Source organism: Pecten maximus, chromosome 9 (assembly GCF_902652985.1).
Source record: "Pecten maximus chromosome 9, xPecMax1.1, whole genome shotgun sequence".
Lineage (NCBI taxonomy): Eukaryota > Metazoa > Mollusca > Bivalvia > Pectinida > Pectinidae > Pecten > Pecten maximus.
In genome coordinates this window covers 3,509,328-3,525,131 of record NC_047023.1, presented here as the reverse complement: position 1 = coordinate 3,525,131, position 15,804 = coordinate 3,509,328, and the positions used below count along the sequence as shown (strand labels likewise).

The window sequence follows — 15,804 nt, the reverse complement described above, 5'->3', positions numbered from 1 at the left end:
AAAACACTGCTGCTACAAATAATCACGCTGCTTGAAAATGAATGCAGGTGGCGCTATCCCCTGACGTATTTCCATTGGTCAAGAACATCACGTGATCAAAGGCGCGAGGTTAGAAATAGATATTTACTAACATGAAGACTGTGACAGGGTTTTTAAATGTTGTGTACAAACAACTATTTAGTAAACAAAATATCATTTTATACACAACACACCAAAACAGTATGAAAGTCAAAAATTTATTGAATGGAACCAAAAACTTGTTCAGGCTCATATTAAATATTATCTAAAGGTTTTGGCATTCTTAGGGGCTGCTCATTCTTACAACTAAATAACATCAACTAACAATATTACATAATAAATTTTTACTCGCTACTCAAAAGATACACCTAAACAATTAAGATACTAATTATACTATAGGGGCATGCAACCCCCAAGCTAGAGCGATCATAGCTTAGCTAGCTATGACTAATAGAGAGGAGAGAAACCTAGCTTGAGCGACCTCAAGCCACAGAGTAAGCAGTTGGTAGCTAAAAAGCAGGCAGTTCTGCTAAGACTGTTTCAGATGGGGCGACCCCCGAGCTTGGGCGATCCCAAGCATATCATCTACATAAGAAATAAATACACAAAATATGATATAATGAATTGGGGGCAAGAAATTCCCCGAATTTAAAAGCCAAATCGAAGAGGTTACAATAAAGTAACCGAATGAGAGCCCCCAAGAAAGAAATTATGTGCAAGAAGGATATGACAATGTAATATTTTTAAGAGTGTAGATAAAGTGAATCGATGATGAACTAGAAAATTATTGATTATAATCAGTACAACTAAGCACAAATTTGCCTATAGAAATTAATGCACCGTATTACATATATACACACATAATTATCATATGCTCTAAAATGAGACATTAAGAAGTTAAATGTGGTCAGTGGCACAGTAACTGGTATAAAGCTTGCAGATAAACCAAGTAATGACAAGAGTTCAAATGATTGAAAGGTTATATCACGTATGGAATAAAGCTGAAAAAGAGAGGAAAAACATACCTAATACTATAAAGTGAGATAGTATTTAAAGGAGCACTAGATTCTGCGTCTGTGAATGAGACAGATGCAAGAACTACATCCTTCTGATGGAGGTCTAATTAAGGAAACAGTGCCAATGATAAAGTGTTAAGGATGATAATTAGGTACTGGGAACGCACCCTGAAGATGTAAGAGGATAACAAGCTCCGTATGTCAACTATATCTACTAATAATAGACAAAGAAAGGGTTGCAGATGTCCTAAGAAAGTCAACAAACTGGTTGCCAAGACTAAGGAACTTACATACACAGAACAGGTAGTTATAATGAACCTGCCAACACTCAAACTGATTACGATGCATAAAAGGAGATACGATTAAAGTTATAAGTACTTAATGCAATAAGGATACTGAATGTAGTACAGGGCTTATACAGCTAACTTAAATAAACAAGATGTGAGTATTCCGAGAAACACCCAGAGAAGAGACTTGACTCTGTCGGACTCCAGAGAAGCAGCTTGACTCCAGGTATTTCACAGTGAAGAAAGAAATTGAGTACTCAAAACTAAAGAAGGGGCTTGACTCTACTGAACAGCAGAAATACAATAAGGATACTGAATGGTGTACAGGGCTTAAACAGCTAACTTAAATTAACAAGACTTGAGTATTTGGAGAAACACCCAGAGAAGAAACTTGGCTCTGATGAACTCCAGAGAAGCAACTTGACTCTAGGTATTTCACGGTGAAGAAAGAAAATGGAGTACTCGAAACTTATAGAAGGAGCTTGACTCTACTGAACCGCAGAGAAGCAACTTGACTCTAAAATGCCTGACTTAGAGAAGAAGCTTGACTCTACTTGACAGCAGAGAAGCAACTTGACTCTAAAATGCTTGACTTAGAGAAGAAGCTTGACTCTACTTGACAGCAGAGAAGCAACTTGACTCTAAAATGCTTGACTTAGAGAAGAAGCTTGACTCTACTTGACAGCAGAGAAGCAACTTGACTCTAAATCATTCATACTGAAAGGTCCTACTAGAGAAGAAGCTTGACCCTACTGAGCCATAGAGAAGCGACTTGACTCTAGTACCCCTGTAGTGACAAACTTGACTCCTATGTGCTACTGAGAATACCCTTGGCTCAGAGTCGCAGTGACTCATGAGAAGAGACTTGACTCGCAGACACAGCTGAGAAGAGTTTTGACTCTTGAGTTGTGATTACTCATGAGAAGAGTTTTGACTCATGATTGGAGAAGCGATGACATGACTGCATAAACTAACGAATCAAAACACAGCGAAGTAGTAGCTGGTGGCATGACAAACTTGACTCCTAAGTGCTACTGAGAAGACCCTTGGCTCTGAGTCTCAGTGACTCGTGAGAAGAAACTTGACTCGCAGACACAGCTGAGAAGAGTTTTGACTCATGATTGGAGAAGCAAGACCTGACTACGTAAGCTAACGAATCAAAACACAGCGAAGTAGTAGGTAGCTAGTGCGGGACACTCTTGACTAAGTGCTACTGAGAAGACTACATACTTGAGTCGCAGTGACTCATGAGAAGAGACTTGACTCGCAGACACAGCTGAGAAAACCCTTGACTCTTGAGTTGTGATTACTCATGAGAAGAGTTTTGACTCATGATTGGAGAAGCGATGACATGACTGCATAAACTAACGAATCAAAACACAGCGAAGTAGTAGCTGGTGGCATGACAAACTTGACTACTAAGTGCTACTGAGAAGACCCTTGGCTCTGAGTCTCAGTGACTCGTGAGAAGAAACTTGACTCGCAGACACAGCTGAGAAGACCCTTGACTTCGAGTTATGACAACTCAAGAGAAGAGTGACTTGATTGTGGTTGAAGACATGACCTGATTACCCACAAAATAAACAAATAAAACATGGCATAGGTTGGTGGCTATTGTAAGGAAAAACTTCACTTCTTATGGCTGCTGAGAAGATCCTAGACTTTAAGTTGTGATTACTCATGAGATGAGTGACTTGACTCGTAATAGAAGAGGCTTGATCTGACTGATAACTAATTAAACCTAGTACATGATAATAACAATCTAGTAACAGACTAAATAAAGTGAGGAAGAAACATCATCTCTATATATATCTATGACAAAGCTCTCCTTAACAGTTGCATAATATATTCCGCACAAGTATAAACAAGAATCTGTGACAAGTACAAGGAAAACAATAATGCTAGATACAGATAAAAGGTGTGACAGCTATGCCGTAAACCAATTATTTAGAAATATCTGTGACAAGTACATAGAAAACAGTAACGCTAGATACAGATAGAAGGTGTGAACGCGAAGATATAAATGTTTACTAGAGTAACAAGTATCGAGAATGCTCCTCTGATATCCACGCTGTAACCAAAGTCTGGTCAGGTACAACAAGTCAAAATAGACAGATTGATGAGTAATCTCACCGCTGAAAAGTCCAAGACAACTGAGTTGGAAGCATAGTAAGCTGATGCTACGATTTCCACTTTATCTGCATGTCGCTATCATCGGGAGATGGAAACGCATAATGTAGTTCGGTGAGTTTCCGAGTCGTCTGTATGTAGTTATCAAAGTTGTTCGTTGATTATCCGAGGAGTCTGCATGTCGTAATCGTCGGGAGATTGAAATTCCGACTAGTTAAGTTGTTCGGTTAGTTCCGAGTACACTGCATGTCGTGATATCGCGAGATGGAAATCTAGACTAATAATGTTGTACGTGTAGTTCCTTAATTATTTTTCCTTAAATCAGATAATTACCCCTACAAAATTAACCGTAAACGCCAAAGAAGACGATGCAATGCCCTACAGTGTTCGACAAGACATGGGCGCTGCCATCTTGAATCCCGCACGGAATCCTGGGATCGCGCACCAAGCTGCTGGTAGTGACGCGTTCCTGACCTGCTTGGCCGCCATGTTAGATGACCCGAGACGGTTTACAAACTGATGTCTTTCGATTTCCACTAGCACGAATATGTCACACACAAAGTTAGATCCCGATAGCAAAGAAAACACATTGTGGTTGCATAAAGACTGTTAGGATCCAAATAGGAAATACACAGCTCGATGACGAATGACATTCGTCAATGTAAACTAAAGGAAATGTCCTCGACACACGTCGATAAAAATGTAAACAAACACAACACACGTGTAAATACCGTTATTGGTGTGTACTTCACTGTCGTAGGAGACGACAACTCCAGGCAAAACACTCGTAAGTTCAAAAGTCAATAGGAGTTGTTGCGACGAAAGTAAACAATAGGAAAAAATAATGATGAATAAAACACTGCTGCTACAAATAATCACGCTGCTTGAAAATGAATGCAGGTGGCGCTATCCCCTGACGTATTTCCATTGGTCAAGAACATCACGTGATCAAAGGCGCGAGGTTAGAAATAGATATTTACTAACATGAAGACTGTGACAGGGTTTTTAAATGTTGTGTACAAACAACTATTTAGTAAACAAAATATCATTTTAACCCTCGTAAATCCTCATCGTCCTTATAATTCCTAATTGTACTGTTTTACCTCGTAAGTCCTCATCAGTCCTCACACTATCTACCTACTTTCTATTTACCTGAACCTGCTGTATACCAAATATATACCTGAGCGTTTGGCAGGACACGCCTCGCAAGGTTGACCCCACGCCTGACCGATGGTAGTACAACAACAGTCGACCCTGGTTATGTTGAATGCGATAGGATTCTCACAAACTATGGTGAATGGAGGCTGAGTGGTGGTGTAGTAGGTCGGGAAACAATCACCCTTTCTCATGTCTGTGGAGAAAAGTGACATCTGAAACATTGGCTATCTCACACATTAATCACTGGTGACGGTAACTGATATATATTTGTTCAGGTAAACATTTACATACTTGTTAAAGCTTAAACATCACTGTTGTAGTGTTTATAACCATCATATTTTTTCTTGGTCATAATCATCATATTTTTTCTTGGTTATAATCATCATATTTTTTCTTGGTCATAATCATCATAGTTTTTCTTGGTTATAACCATCATAGTTTTCTTGGTCATAATCATCATAATTTTTCTTGGTCATAATCATCATAATTTTTCTTGGTTAAAAACATCATATTTTTTCTTGGTTATAATCATCATATTTTTTCTTAGTTATAATCATCATAGTTTTTCTTGGTCATAATCATAATTTTTCTTGGTTAAAAACATAACTTTTCATGGCTATAATCATAATTTTTCTTAGTTATAATCATAGTTTTCTTGGTTATAATCATCATAGTTTTTCTTGGTTATAATCATCATAATTTTTCTATTTACTAATATAGTCAGTCAAATTTTTTCTCATTCCTAAGAAACACATGAGAAACAGTTCAATTATCATTTTGAAGTAATCATATCTTGTATGACAACTTAATTGTGAAGACTCTACTCACCCATACAGTCCACGTCACCTTCCATAGGTATATAACCATTAGGACACACACACCTGTAGCTTCCCTCGGTGTTCATACAAGTTCCCTCTCCACATAGGGTGCTGTCTTCAACACACTCATTTATATCTGTTAACAAATCAGTAGATGATCAGTCTGGGTACACTGAACAGTTCATAAGTCAGTCTGGGTACACTGAACAGTTCATAAGTCAGTCTGGGTACACTGAACAGTTCATAAGTCAGTCTGGGTACACTGAACAGTTCATAAGTCAGTCTGGGTACACTGAACAGTTCATAAGTCAGTCTGGGTACACTGAACAGTTCATAAGTAAGTCTGGGTACACTGAACAGTTCATAAGTCAGTCTGGGTACACTAAACAGTTCATTAGTAAGTTAATATTAAACATTTATTCAGGACAATAGATTGTGAATTCAAATATCACATTTAGGAATTGGTTCATTTAATAAAAGTAAAACTATTATCTAATTTCACAACAGTTACTGTTACTAACATTTATAGTTCAATGTTGGCTACGGTAATATAATTTGTGGTAAGACTTCAGGATTAACCCCACAAGACCATTTTACTTGATGAAATAGACAGTATGACACTTGGAAACACTACTTTCCTATAGTGGTGTATGTGGGACACACAGATGGAGAGACAGACAGACAGACAGACAGACAACGGACATACTACTTACCTATACACTGGTGGCTATACAGTCGGTACCCAGTGGGACACACAGATGGAGAGACAGACAGACAGACAGACAGACAACGGACATACTACTTACCTATACACTGGTGGCTATACAGTCAGTACCCAGTGGGACACACAGATGGAGAGACAGACAGACAGACACTCGGACACACTACTTACCTATACACTGGTGGTCATACAGTCGGTACCCAGTGGGACACACAGATGGAGAGATGGAGAGACAGACAGACAGACAGACAACGGACATACTACTTACCTATACACTGGTGGTCATACAGTCAGTACCCAGTGGGACACACAGATGGAGAGACAGACAGACAGACACTCGGACATACTACTTACCTATACACTGGTGGTCATACAGTCGGTACCCAGTGGGACACACAGATGGAGAGACAGACAGACAGACAGACAACGGACATACTACTTACCTATACACTGGTGGTTATACAGTCAGTACCCAGTGGGACACACAGATGGAGATACAGACAGACAGACAGACACTCGGACACACTACTTATCTATACACTGGTGGTTATACAGTCGGTACCCAGTGGGACACACAGATGGAGAGACAGGCAAACACTCGGACATACTACTTACCTATACACTGGTGGTCATACAGTCGGTACCCAGTGGGACACACAGATGGAGAGACAGACAGACAGACAGACACTTGGACACACTACTTACCTATACACTGGTGGTCATACAGTCGGTACCCAGTGGGACACACACAGATGAAACTGCCAAAGGTGTTTTGACACTCTCCACCCTTACAGATATTCTGGAGTTCTTCACACTCATCAATATCTACAGTCAAAATAGAAGAACATAAAAATTGGTTTGACCTTGTACAAGGTACTATTTGTTTAAGTTAGAGAGAAGAAATATATACAGATTCCTAACTTGGTCTCCACACCCCGAGTTTGTCAATATTTTATATTCCAAGTAACAGTCAAGTTGAGTGAGAAAATAAAAGGTTACAGTAATGTTTCTGTTGTATAATTGTAATCTTTCTCATATAAATAAAGTTTTATAAAGCATGAATTCTAAAATACCTGTCGTGTTAAAAAATCAATTAGGTAAATCTCTATTTGACATATATAACATACTTGCCAATAAAATGCTAATGTCTCTATACCTGTGCAAAGTATCTCTACACAGACATGAAGTGAAGTTTTATCAGAATCTGTCAGAAATTATGACAGGTAGTATTCTACTTTTAGTGTTAATGACCTTAACCACTGATTTATTTCGGCAATATATAGGCAATATTTGTTAAAACAAATCCATGGTAAACACGCATTTCAGTAAAATCTGACTATGAATACAATTTAGAGTGAAGAGAAAGGAGTGTGATGTATAGGTGGGCAGATGGGACAAAAAATAATATCACCTCCCACGTGTATAACAGTTACCAGGTATGACATCGGTCTAGTATAATACCCCCTCCGATGTGTATAACAGTTACCAGGTATGACATCGGTCTAGTATAATACTCCCTCCCCACGTATATAACAGTTACCAGGTATGACATCGGTCTAGTATAATACTCCCTCCCACGTATATAACATTTACCAGGTATGACATCGGTCTAGTATAATACCACCTCCCACGTATATAACAGTTACCAGGTATGACATCGGTCTAGTATAATACCCTCTCCCAAGTATATAAAAGTTACCAGGTATGACATCGGTCTAGTATAATACCCCCTCCCACGTGTATAACAGTTACCAGGTATGACATCGGTCTAGTATAATACTCCCTCCCCACGTATATAACAGTTACCAGGTATGACATCGGTCTAGTATAATACTCCCTCCCCACGTATATAACAGTTACCAGGTATGACATTGGTCTAGTATAATACCCCCTCCCACGTATATAACATTTACCAGGTATGACATCGGTCTAGTATAATACCACCTCCCACGTATATAACATTTACCAGGTATGACATCGGTCTAGTATAATACTCCCTCCCCACGTATATAACAGTTACCAGGTATGACATCGGTCTAGTATAATACCCCCTCCCACGTATATAACATTTACCAGGTATGACATCGGTCTAGTATAATACCCCCTCCCACGTATATAACATTTACCAGGTATGACATCGGTCTAGTATAATACCACCTCCCACGTATATAACAGTTACCAGGTATGACATCGGTCTAGTATAATACCCCCTCCCACGTATATAACAGTTACCAGGTATGACATCGGTCTAGTATAATACCCCTCCCACGTATATAACAGTTACTAGGTATGACATCGGTCCAGTATAATACCACCTCCCACGTATATAACAGTTACCAGGTATGACATCGGTCTAGTATAATACCCCCTCCCACGTATATAACAGTTACCAGGTATGACATCGGTCTAGTATAATACCACCTCCCACGTGTATAACAGTTACCAGGTATGACATCGGTCTAGTATAATAGTCCCTCCCACGTATATAACAGTTACCAGGTATGACATCGGTCTAGTATAATACCCCCTCCCACGTGTATAACAGTTACCAGGTATGACATCGGTCTAGTATAATACCCCCTCCCACGTGTATAACAGTTACCAGGTATGATATCGGTCTAGTATAACATTTACCAGGTATGACATCGGTCTAGTATAATACCCCCTCCCACGTATATAACATTTACCAGGTATGACATCGGTCTAGTATAATACCACCTCCCACGTATATAACAGTTACCAGGTATGACATCGGTCTAGTATAATACCACCTCCCACATATTTAACATTTACCAGGTATGACATCGGTCTAGTATAATACCCCCTCCCACGTATATAACATTTACCAGGTATGACATCGGTCTAGTATAATACCACCTCCCACGTATATAACAGTTACCAGGTATGACATCGGTCTAGTATAATACTCCCTCCCACATGTATAACAGTTACCAGGTATGACATTGGTCTAGTATAATACCCCTCAAACATGTATAACAGACATTGGTCTATAATACACATCTTGATATATCATGACTTTGTCCGAGAAATAAGCGACCATTCTTGATCTTAATCAAGTGCTGTCAATAATACATTAACATGTAAATACATATATAGTGTTATTTACTTTATATTTACCTTCGAGGATCAAATCGATGGATGGTTTGAAGCCAGGTCCACCCGGACACAACGTCTTATATTCACCTGTAAAGAGGCAGCAAAATCAAGTCAAATAATTGCATGGTTGAAATACAATAACTAGTGCTCACGACTGCACCCTTTATATATATGTCATAATTTTTTATCATGTACTAGTGCCATTACTTCTACCATAGACTGAAATTGTTTGCAAATCTTTGGCTTTGACATATTCCTATTATCAATTCTGAAAATGAAACTGATTCCCACCACAGATAGCCAGGATAGCATACTGTACTTGTACCATTGACAGAGCAGCGCTCACAGAAGTCAGGACCCCCCTCCCCTCATCCCTGTCCCACACTACAACAGGTGGTATACTTACTTGTACCATTGACAGGGCAGTGCTCACAGAAGCCAGGATCCCCCCCATCCCTGTCCCACAGTAAAACAGGTGGTATACTTACTTGTACCATTGACAGGGCAGCGCTCACAGAAGCCAGGATCCCCCCCCCCCCCCCCCCCCCCTCCCCCCATCCCTGTCCCACACTACAACAGGTGGTATACTTACTTGTACCATTGACAGGGCAGCGCTCACAGAAGCCAGGATCCTCCCCCCATCCCTGTCCCACACTACAACAACATGTGGCACGGTACGTGTCCAGGGTAATCACGTCACTACAGCGGCCATATTGTCGATTCTGAGGAACTGTCATGTAGCAGGTGCCAAGACGCTTATCTACAAAACAGATTGTGTATCTACAATACAGATAGAGTGTATCTTCAGCATAATGATTTTTGTTGGATATTCTTTCCAAGGAATAAATTAATGTCGATACATGGAGCAGTTCATTCTTTATATCAAAATTAAACATTATTGATTAAATACATAAATTGATAGAATGGTAAACATGTAAAGATTCATTATACTACTGTGTAGTTAGTAATATTTGTGGGCAATTTAATTTTCCTATATTTGCAGTCATTAAATAAACCACAAAAATAAATACCTAGCAAATGTTTGTTTTATTTACATGGTGCAGTTGTATGTAACTTAATATCAGTGAGCTAAGTCAGACTGGATTTAACAAGTGGACTATACAGTATGACTATCAATGTGGCCTACACATAGACCATTTAACATAAACCATTAAACATACACCATTAAACATAAACCATTAAACCTGTGGTGAGTTAGTGGGGTAATTGTTGTTATGGTTTAAATACCAATGTGGCCTATACATAAACCATTAAACCTGTGGTGAGTTAGTGGGGTAATTGTTGTTATGGTTTCATTACCAATGTGGCCTATACATAAACCATTAAACCTGTGGTGAGTTAGTGGGGTAATTTTTATTATGGTTTCAATACCAATGTGGCCTATACATAAACCATTAAACCTGTGGTGAGTTAGTGGGGTAATTGTTGTTATGGTTTCATTACCAATGTGGCCTATACATAAACCATTAAACCTGTGGTGAGTTAGTGGGGTAATTGTTGTTATGGTTTCAATACCAATGTGGCCTATACATAAACCATTAAACCTGTGGTGAGTTAGTGGGGTAATTGTGATGGTTTCAATACCAATGTGGCCTATACATAAACCATTAAACCTGTGGTGAGTTAGTGGGGTAATTGTTGTTATGGTTTCATTACCAATGTGGCCTATACATAAACCATTAAACCTGTGGTGAGTTAGTGGGGTAATTGTTGTGATGGTTTCAATACCAATGTGGCCTATACATAAACCATTAAACCTGTGGTGAGTTAGTGGGGTAATTGTGATGGTTTCAATACCAATGTGGCCTATACATAAACCATTAAACCTGTGGTGAGTTAGTGGGGTAATTGTTGTTATGGTTTCAATACCAATATAAACCATTAAACCTGTGGTGAGTTAGTGGGGTAATTGTTGTTATGGTTTCAATACCAATGTGGCCTATACATAAACCATTAAACCTGTGGTGAGTTAGTGGGGTAATTGTTGTTATGGTTTCAATACCAATGTGGCCTATACATAAACCATTAAACCTGTGGTGAGTTAGTGGGGTAATTGTGATGGTTTCAATACCAATGTGGCCTATACATAAACCATTAAACCTGTGGTGAGTTAGTGGGGTAGTTGTTGTTATGGTTTCAATACCAATGTGGCCTATACATAAACCATTAAACCTGTGGTGAGTTAGTGGGGTAATTGTTGTTATGGTTTCAATACCAATGTGGCCTATACATAAACCATTAAACCTGTGGTGAGTTAGTGGGGTAATTGTTGTTATGGTTTCAATACCAATGTGGCCTATACATAAACCATTAAACCTGTGGTGAGTTAGTGGGGTAATTGTTGTTATGGTTACAATACCAATGTGGCCTATACATAAACCATTAAACCTGTGGTGAGTTAGTGGGGTAATTGTTGTTATGGTTTCAATACCAATGTGGCCTATACATAAACCATTAAACCTGTGGTGAGTTAGTGGGGTAATTGTTGTGATGGTTTCAATACCGATACAGCCTGTTCCTGTTGGGTTGGTCTCATAGCCTGCTGGACACCGACAGATATAGCCCCCTTGGGTGTTCACACAGGTCCCGTACAGACAGTTGTCAGGATTGGTACACTCGTTTATATCTGTAAATACCAATACCAGTTACATATCAATAGGAACAATAGTACGCAATTATATAGAAACATTTTCACTAGAATAATTCACAGAAGTCCAGTATACCACAACACACTCGTTACAGTGATAATCTTATTCAACCAGATTTTCATGACTATGAGAGTTGATTAAACTAATTTACTGACAAATCAATGATAGGCGTTTCGATATCTTAGATCAAATAAATAACTTAATATACAGAAACTTTGCACATGTACATAAAAAAAGATACACTTAATTAACACAAATGTAAAAAAAGATATATAATGTACACATACATAAAAAGATATACTGAACACACATGTAAATAAAAGGTACACTTAACATGAATGCAAAAAAAAGCCCAAAAAAACTGTACACTTATGAAAAAAAAGATATACTGTACACATTTTGTGAAAAAAACGATGCAAATCTAAAAAGCTATTTCTATTTCCTTTGCCAAGAACTAGAAAATGGAGACTGAAATTTGAAGAACACCGAAATAACTAATTGTTCATTAAGGTAACTGCCATGGAGAGGTTACCTGTACAGTTTCCACCTGAATCGTCCAGCCTAAAGCCTTGGTTACAGTTACACCGGAACAAGCCAATCATGTTCTCACATTCGCCATTAACACACAGGTTATGGAAGGTGTCACACTCATTAATGTCTGAAACACACAACATACATCGTAAACAATATACATCGTATTCAGGATCGTAAACAATATACATCATATACAGCATCGTAAACAACATACATCGTAAACAGCATCATAAACTATATAAAGGTCTACCTTCAAAACAGAATCATACAAGAGGTCCCAGATGGCCTGTATCGCTCACCTGGATTTCATTTCATGAGATATGAAACAAGAATGATGATTAAGTATACCGTATTTATTCTAATAAAAGCCCCCCCCCCCTTTTTTTGGAAAGAAAAATTCCTCAATTGGAGAAAAAGAACTTACCGTGGCACAGTTATATATCCCTCCACGTGTGTCCGGAGGTAATTATTTAAAGGATATCCAACATAAAACTAACACAAACCACAAAACAAAGCTTCAGTAACTATATACACAGTACCACTATATGTTTCATGGTGTGAAATGGGTACATACAACAGATCTCACAACTTACCGACTCTGAAATTTTGATCTCCATTAAACGCCCCCCCCCCCCCCTTGGAAAATTTTCACGCCCCCGGGGCTTTTATTATAATAAATACGGTATTTGTCACTGGTATTGCTATGTCAATATATCATAGGCATTTTATATGCATTAATGCATTAAGCCAAGAAATGAAATTGACTTGGTGCAACCACTATAGGGATGCTACCACACAAATGTGAGTGATATCCAGTGCTTAGTTTCAGAAAGGAAGTTGTTTAAACCAATTAACCTCTTTTGACCCCACCCTCTGCACCTCGGGGGTCAGTTCCTTCCTTTATAAAATTTTGAATCCCTACCCAAAAGGATGCTACAATTCAAATATGAGCCGTTTCAGAGAAGAAGTTGTTGATATTAATTTAGCCAAATTGACCCTTTTGGCCCCACCCATCAGCCCCTTGTGGGATCAACCCCAAAATTTGCACAATTTTGAATCCCCACCCAATGACCATGCTACCATACAAATGTGAGTGATATCCATTGCTTACTTTCAGAGAAGAAGTTGTTTATATCAATTTAACCAAATTGACCCCTTTTGGCTCCGCCCCTCTGGCCCCCAGGTGGTCTTCCCTGTCCTTTGTACAATTTTGAATCCTTAACCCAAGGGAATGCTACCAGTCAAATATTTAAGATATCCATTGCTTAGTTTAAGAGAAAAAGTTGTTTATATCAATTCTGCCAAAATGACCCGCAAGTTAAAGGTGATATCCCTGACTGTCCCATCACCCTTGACCAGGTCATGTTAAAGGTGATATCCCTGACTGTCCCATCACCCTTGACCAGGTCATGTTAAAGGTGATATCCCTGACTGTCCCACTACCCTTGACCAGGTCATGTTAAAGGTGATATCCCTGACTGTCCCATCACCCTTGACCAGGTCATGTTAAAGGTGATATCCCTGACTGTCCCACTACCCTTGACCAGGTCATGTTAAAGGTGATATCCCTGACTGTCCCACTACCCTTGACCAGGTCATGTTAAAGGTGATATCCCTGACTGACCCATCACCCTTGACCAGGTCATGTTAAAGGTGATATCCCTGACTGTCCCACTACCCTTGACCAGGTCATGTTAAAGGTGATATCCTTGACTGTCCCACTACCCTTGACCAGGTCATGTTAAAGGTGATATCCCTGACTGTCCCATCACCCTTGACCAGGTCATGTTAAAGGTGATATCCTTGACTGTCACACCACCCTTGACCAGGTCATGTTAAAGGTGATATCCCTGACTGACCCATCCACCCTTGACCAGGTCATGTTAAAGGTGATATCCCTGACTGTCACACCACCCTTGACCAGGTCATGTTAAAGGTGATATCCCTGACTGACCCATCACCCTTGACCAGGTCATGTTAAAGGTGATATCCCTGACTGTCCCACTACCCTTGACCAGGTCATGTTAAAGGTGATATCCCTGACTGACCCATCACCCTTGACCAGGTCATGTTAAAGGTGATATCCTTGACTGTCCCACTACCCTTGACCAGGTCATGTTAAAGGTGATATCCCTGACTGACCCATCACGCTTGACCAGGTCATGTTAAAGGTGATATCCCTGACTGTCCCTCAACCCTTGACCTGGTCATGTTAAAGGTGATATCCATGACTGTCCCATCACCCTTGACCAGGTCATGTTAAAGGTGATATCCCTGACTGACCCACCACCCTTGACCAGGTCATGTTTAAGGTGATATCCCTGACTGTCACACCACCCTTGACCAGGTCATGTTAAAGGTGATATCCCTGACTGACCCACTACCCTTGACCAGGTCATGTTAAAGGTGATATCCCTGACTGACCCATCACCCTTGACCAGGTCATGTTAAAGGTGATATCCCTGACTGTCACACCACCCTTGACCAGGTCATGTTAAAGGTGATATCCCTAACTGACCCATCACCCTTGACCAGGTCATGTTAAAGGTGATATCCCTGACTGTCCCATCACCCTTGACCAGGTCATGTTAAAGGTGATATCCCTGACTGACCCATCACCCTTGACCAGGTCATGTTAAAGGTGATATCCTTGACTGTCCCACTACCCTTGACCAGGTCATGTTAAAGGTGATATCCCTGACTGACCCATCACGCTTGACCAGGTCATGTTAAAGGTGATATCCCTGACTGTCCCTCAACCCTTGACCTGGTCATGTTAAAGGTGATATCCATGACTGTCCCATCACCCTTGACCAGGTCATGTTAAAGGTGATATCCCTGACTGACCCACTACCCTTGACCAGGTCATGTTTAAGGTGATATCCCTGACTGTCACACCACCCTTGACCAGGTCATGTTAAAGGTGATATCCCTGACTGACCCACTACCCTTGACCAGGTCATGTTAAAGGTGATATCCCTGACTGACCCATCACCCTTGACCAGGTCATGTTAAAGGTGATATCCCTGACTGTCACACCACCCTTGACCAGGTCATGTTAAAGGTGATATCCCTAACTGACCCATCACCCTTGACCAGGTCATGTTAAAGGTGATATCCCTGACTGTCCCATCACCCTTGACCAGGTCATGTTAAAGGTGATATCCCTGACTGACCCATCACCCTTGACCAGGTCATGTTAAAGGTGATATCCCTGACTGTCCCACTACCCTTGACCAGGTCATGTTAAAGGTGATATCCCTGACTGTCCCATCACCCTTGACCAGGTCATGTTAAAGGTGATATCCCTGACTGACCCATCACCCTTGACCAGGT

The 15,804-nt window shown here is 40.0% G+C and overlaps 1 protein-coding gene across 4 annotated transcripts in view; it reads right to left on the bottom strand.

Moving 5' to 3' along the window:
* LOC117333860 (fibrillin-2-like) overlaps positions 1-15,804 on the bottom strand; it is a 125,240-nt gene that overhangs the window by 31,651 nt on the left and 77,785 nt on the right. For all 4 annotated transcript variants that reach the window (XM_033893276.1, XM_033893275.1, XM_033893277.1 and 1 more), the window contains 7 exons: positions 12,467-12,592; positions 11,790-11,912; positions 9,858-10,025; positions 9,287-9,352; positions 6,854-6,973; positions 5,438-5,563; positions 4,632-4,802 (listed from right to left, as the gene is read on the bottom strand). In XM_033893276.1, the coding sequence (XP_033749167.1) occupies positions 4,632-4,802; positions 5,438-5,563; positions 6,854-6,973; positions 9,287-9,352; positions 9,858-10,025; positions 11,790-11,912; positions 12,467-12,592 (900 nt within the window). The remainder of the gene's footprint in view (positions 1-4,631; positions 4,803-5,437; positions 5,564-6,853; positions 6,974-9,286; positions 9,353-9,857; positions 10,026-11,789; positions 11,913-12,466; positions 12,593-15,804) is intronic.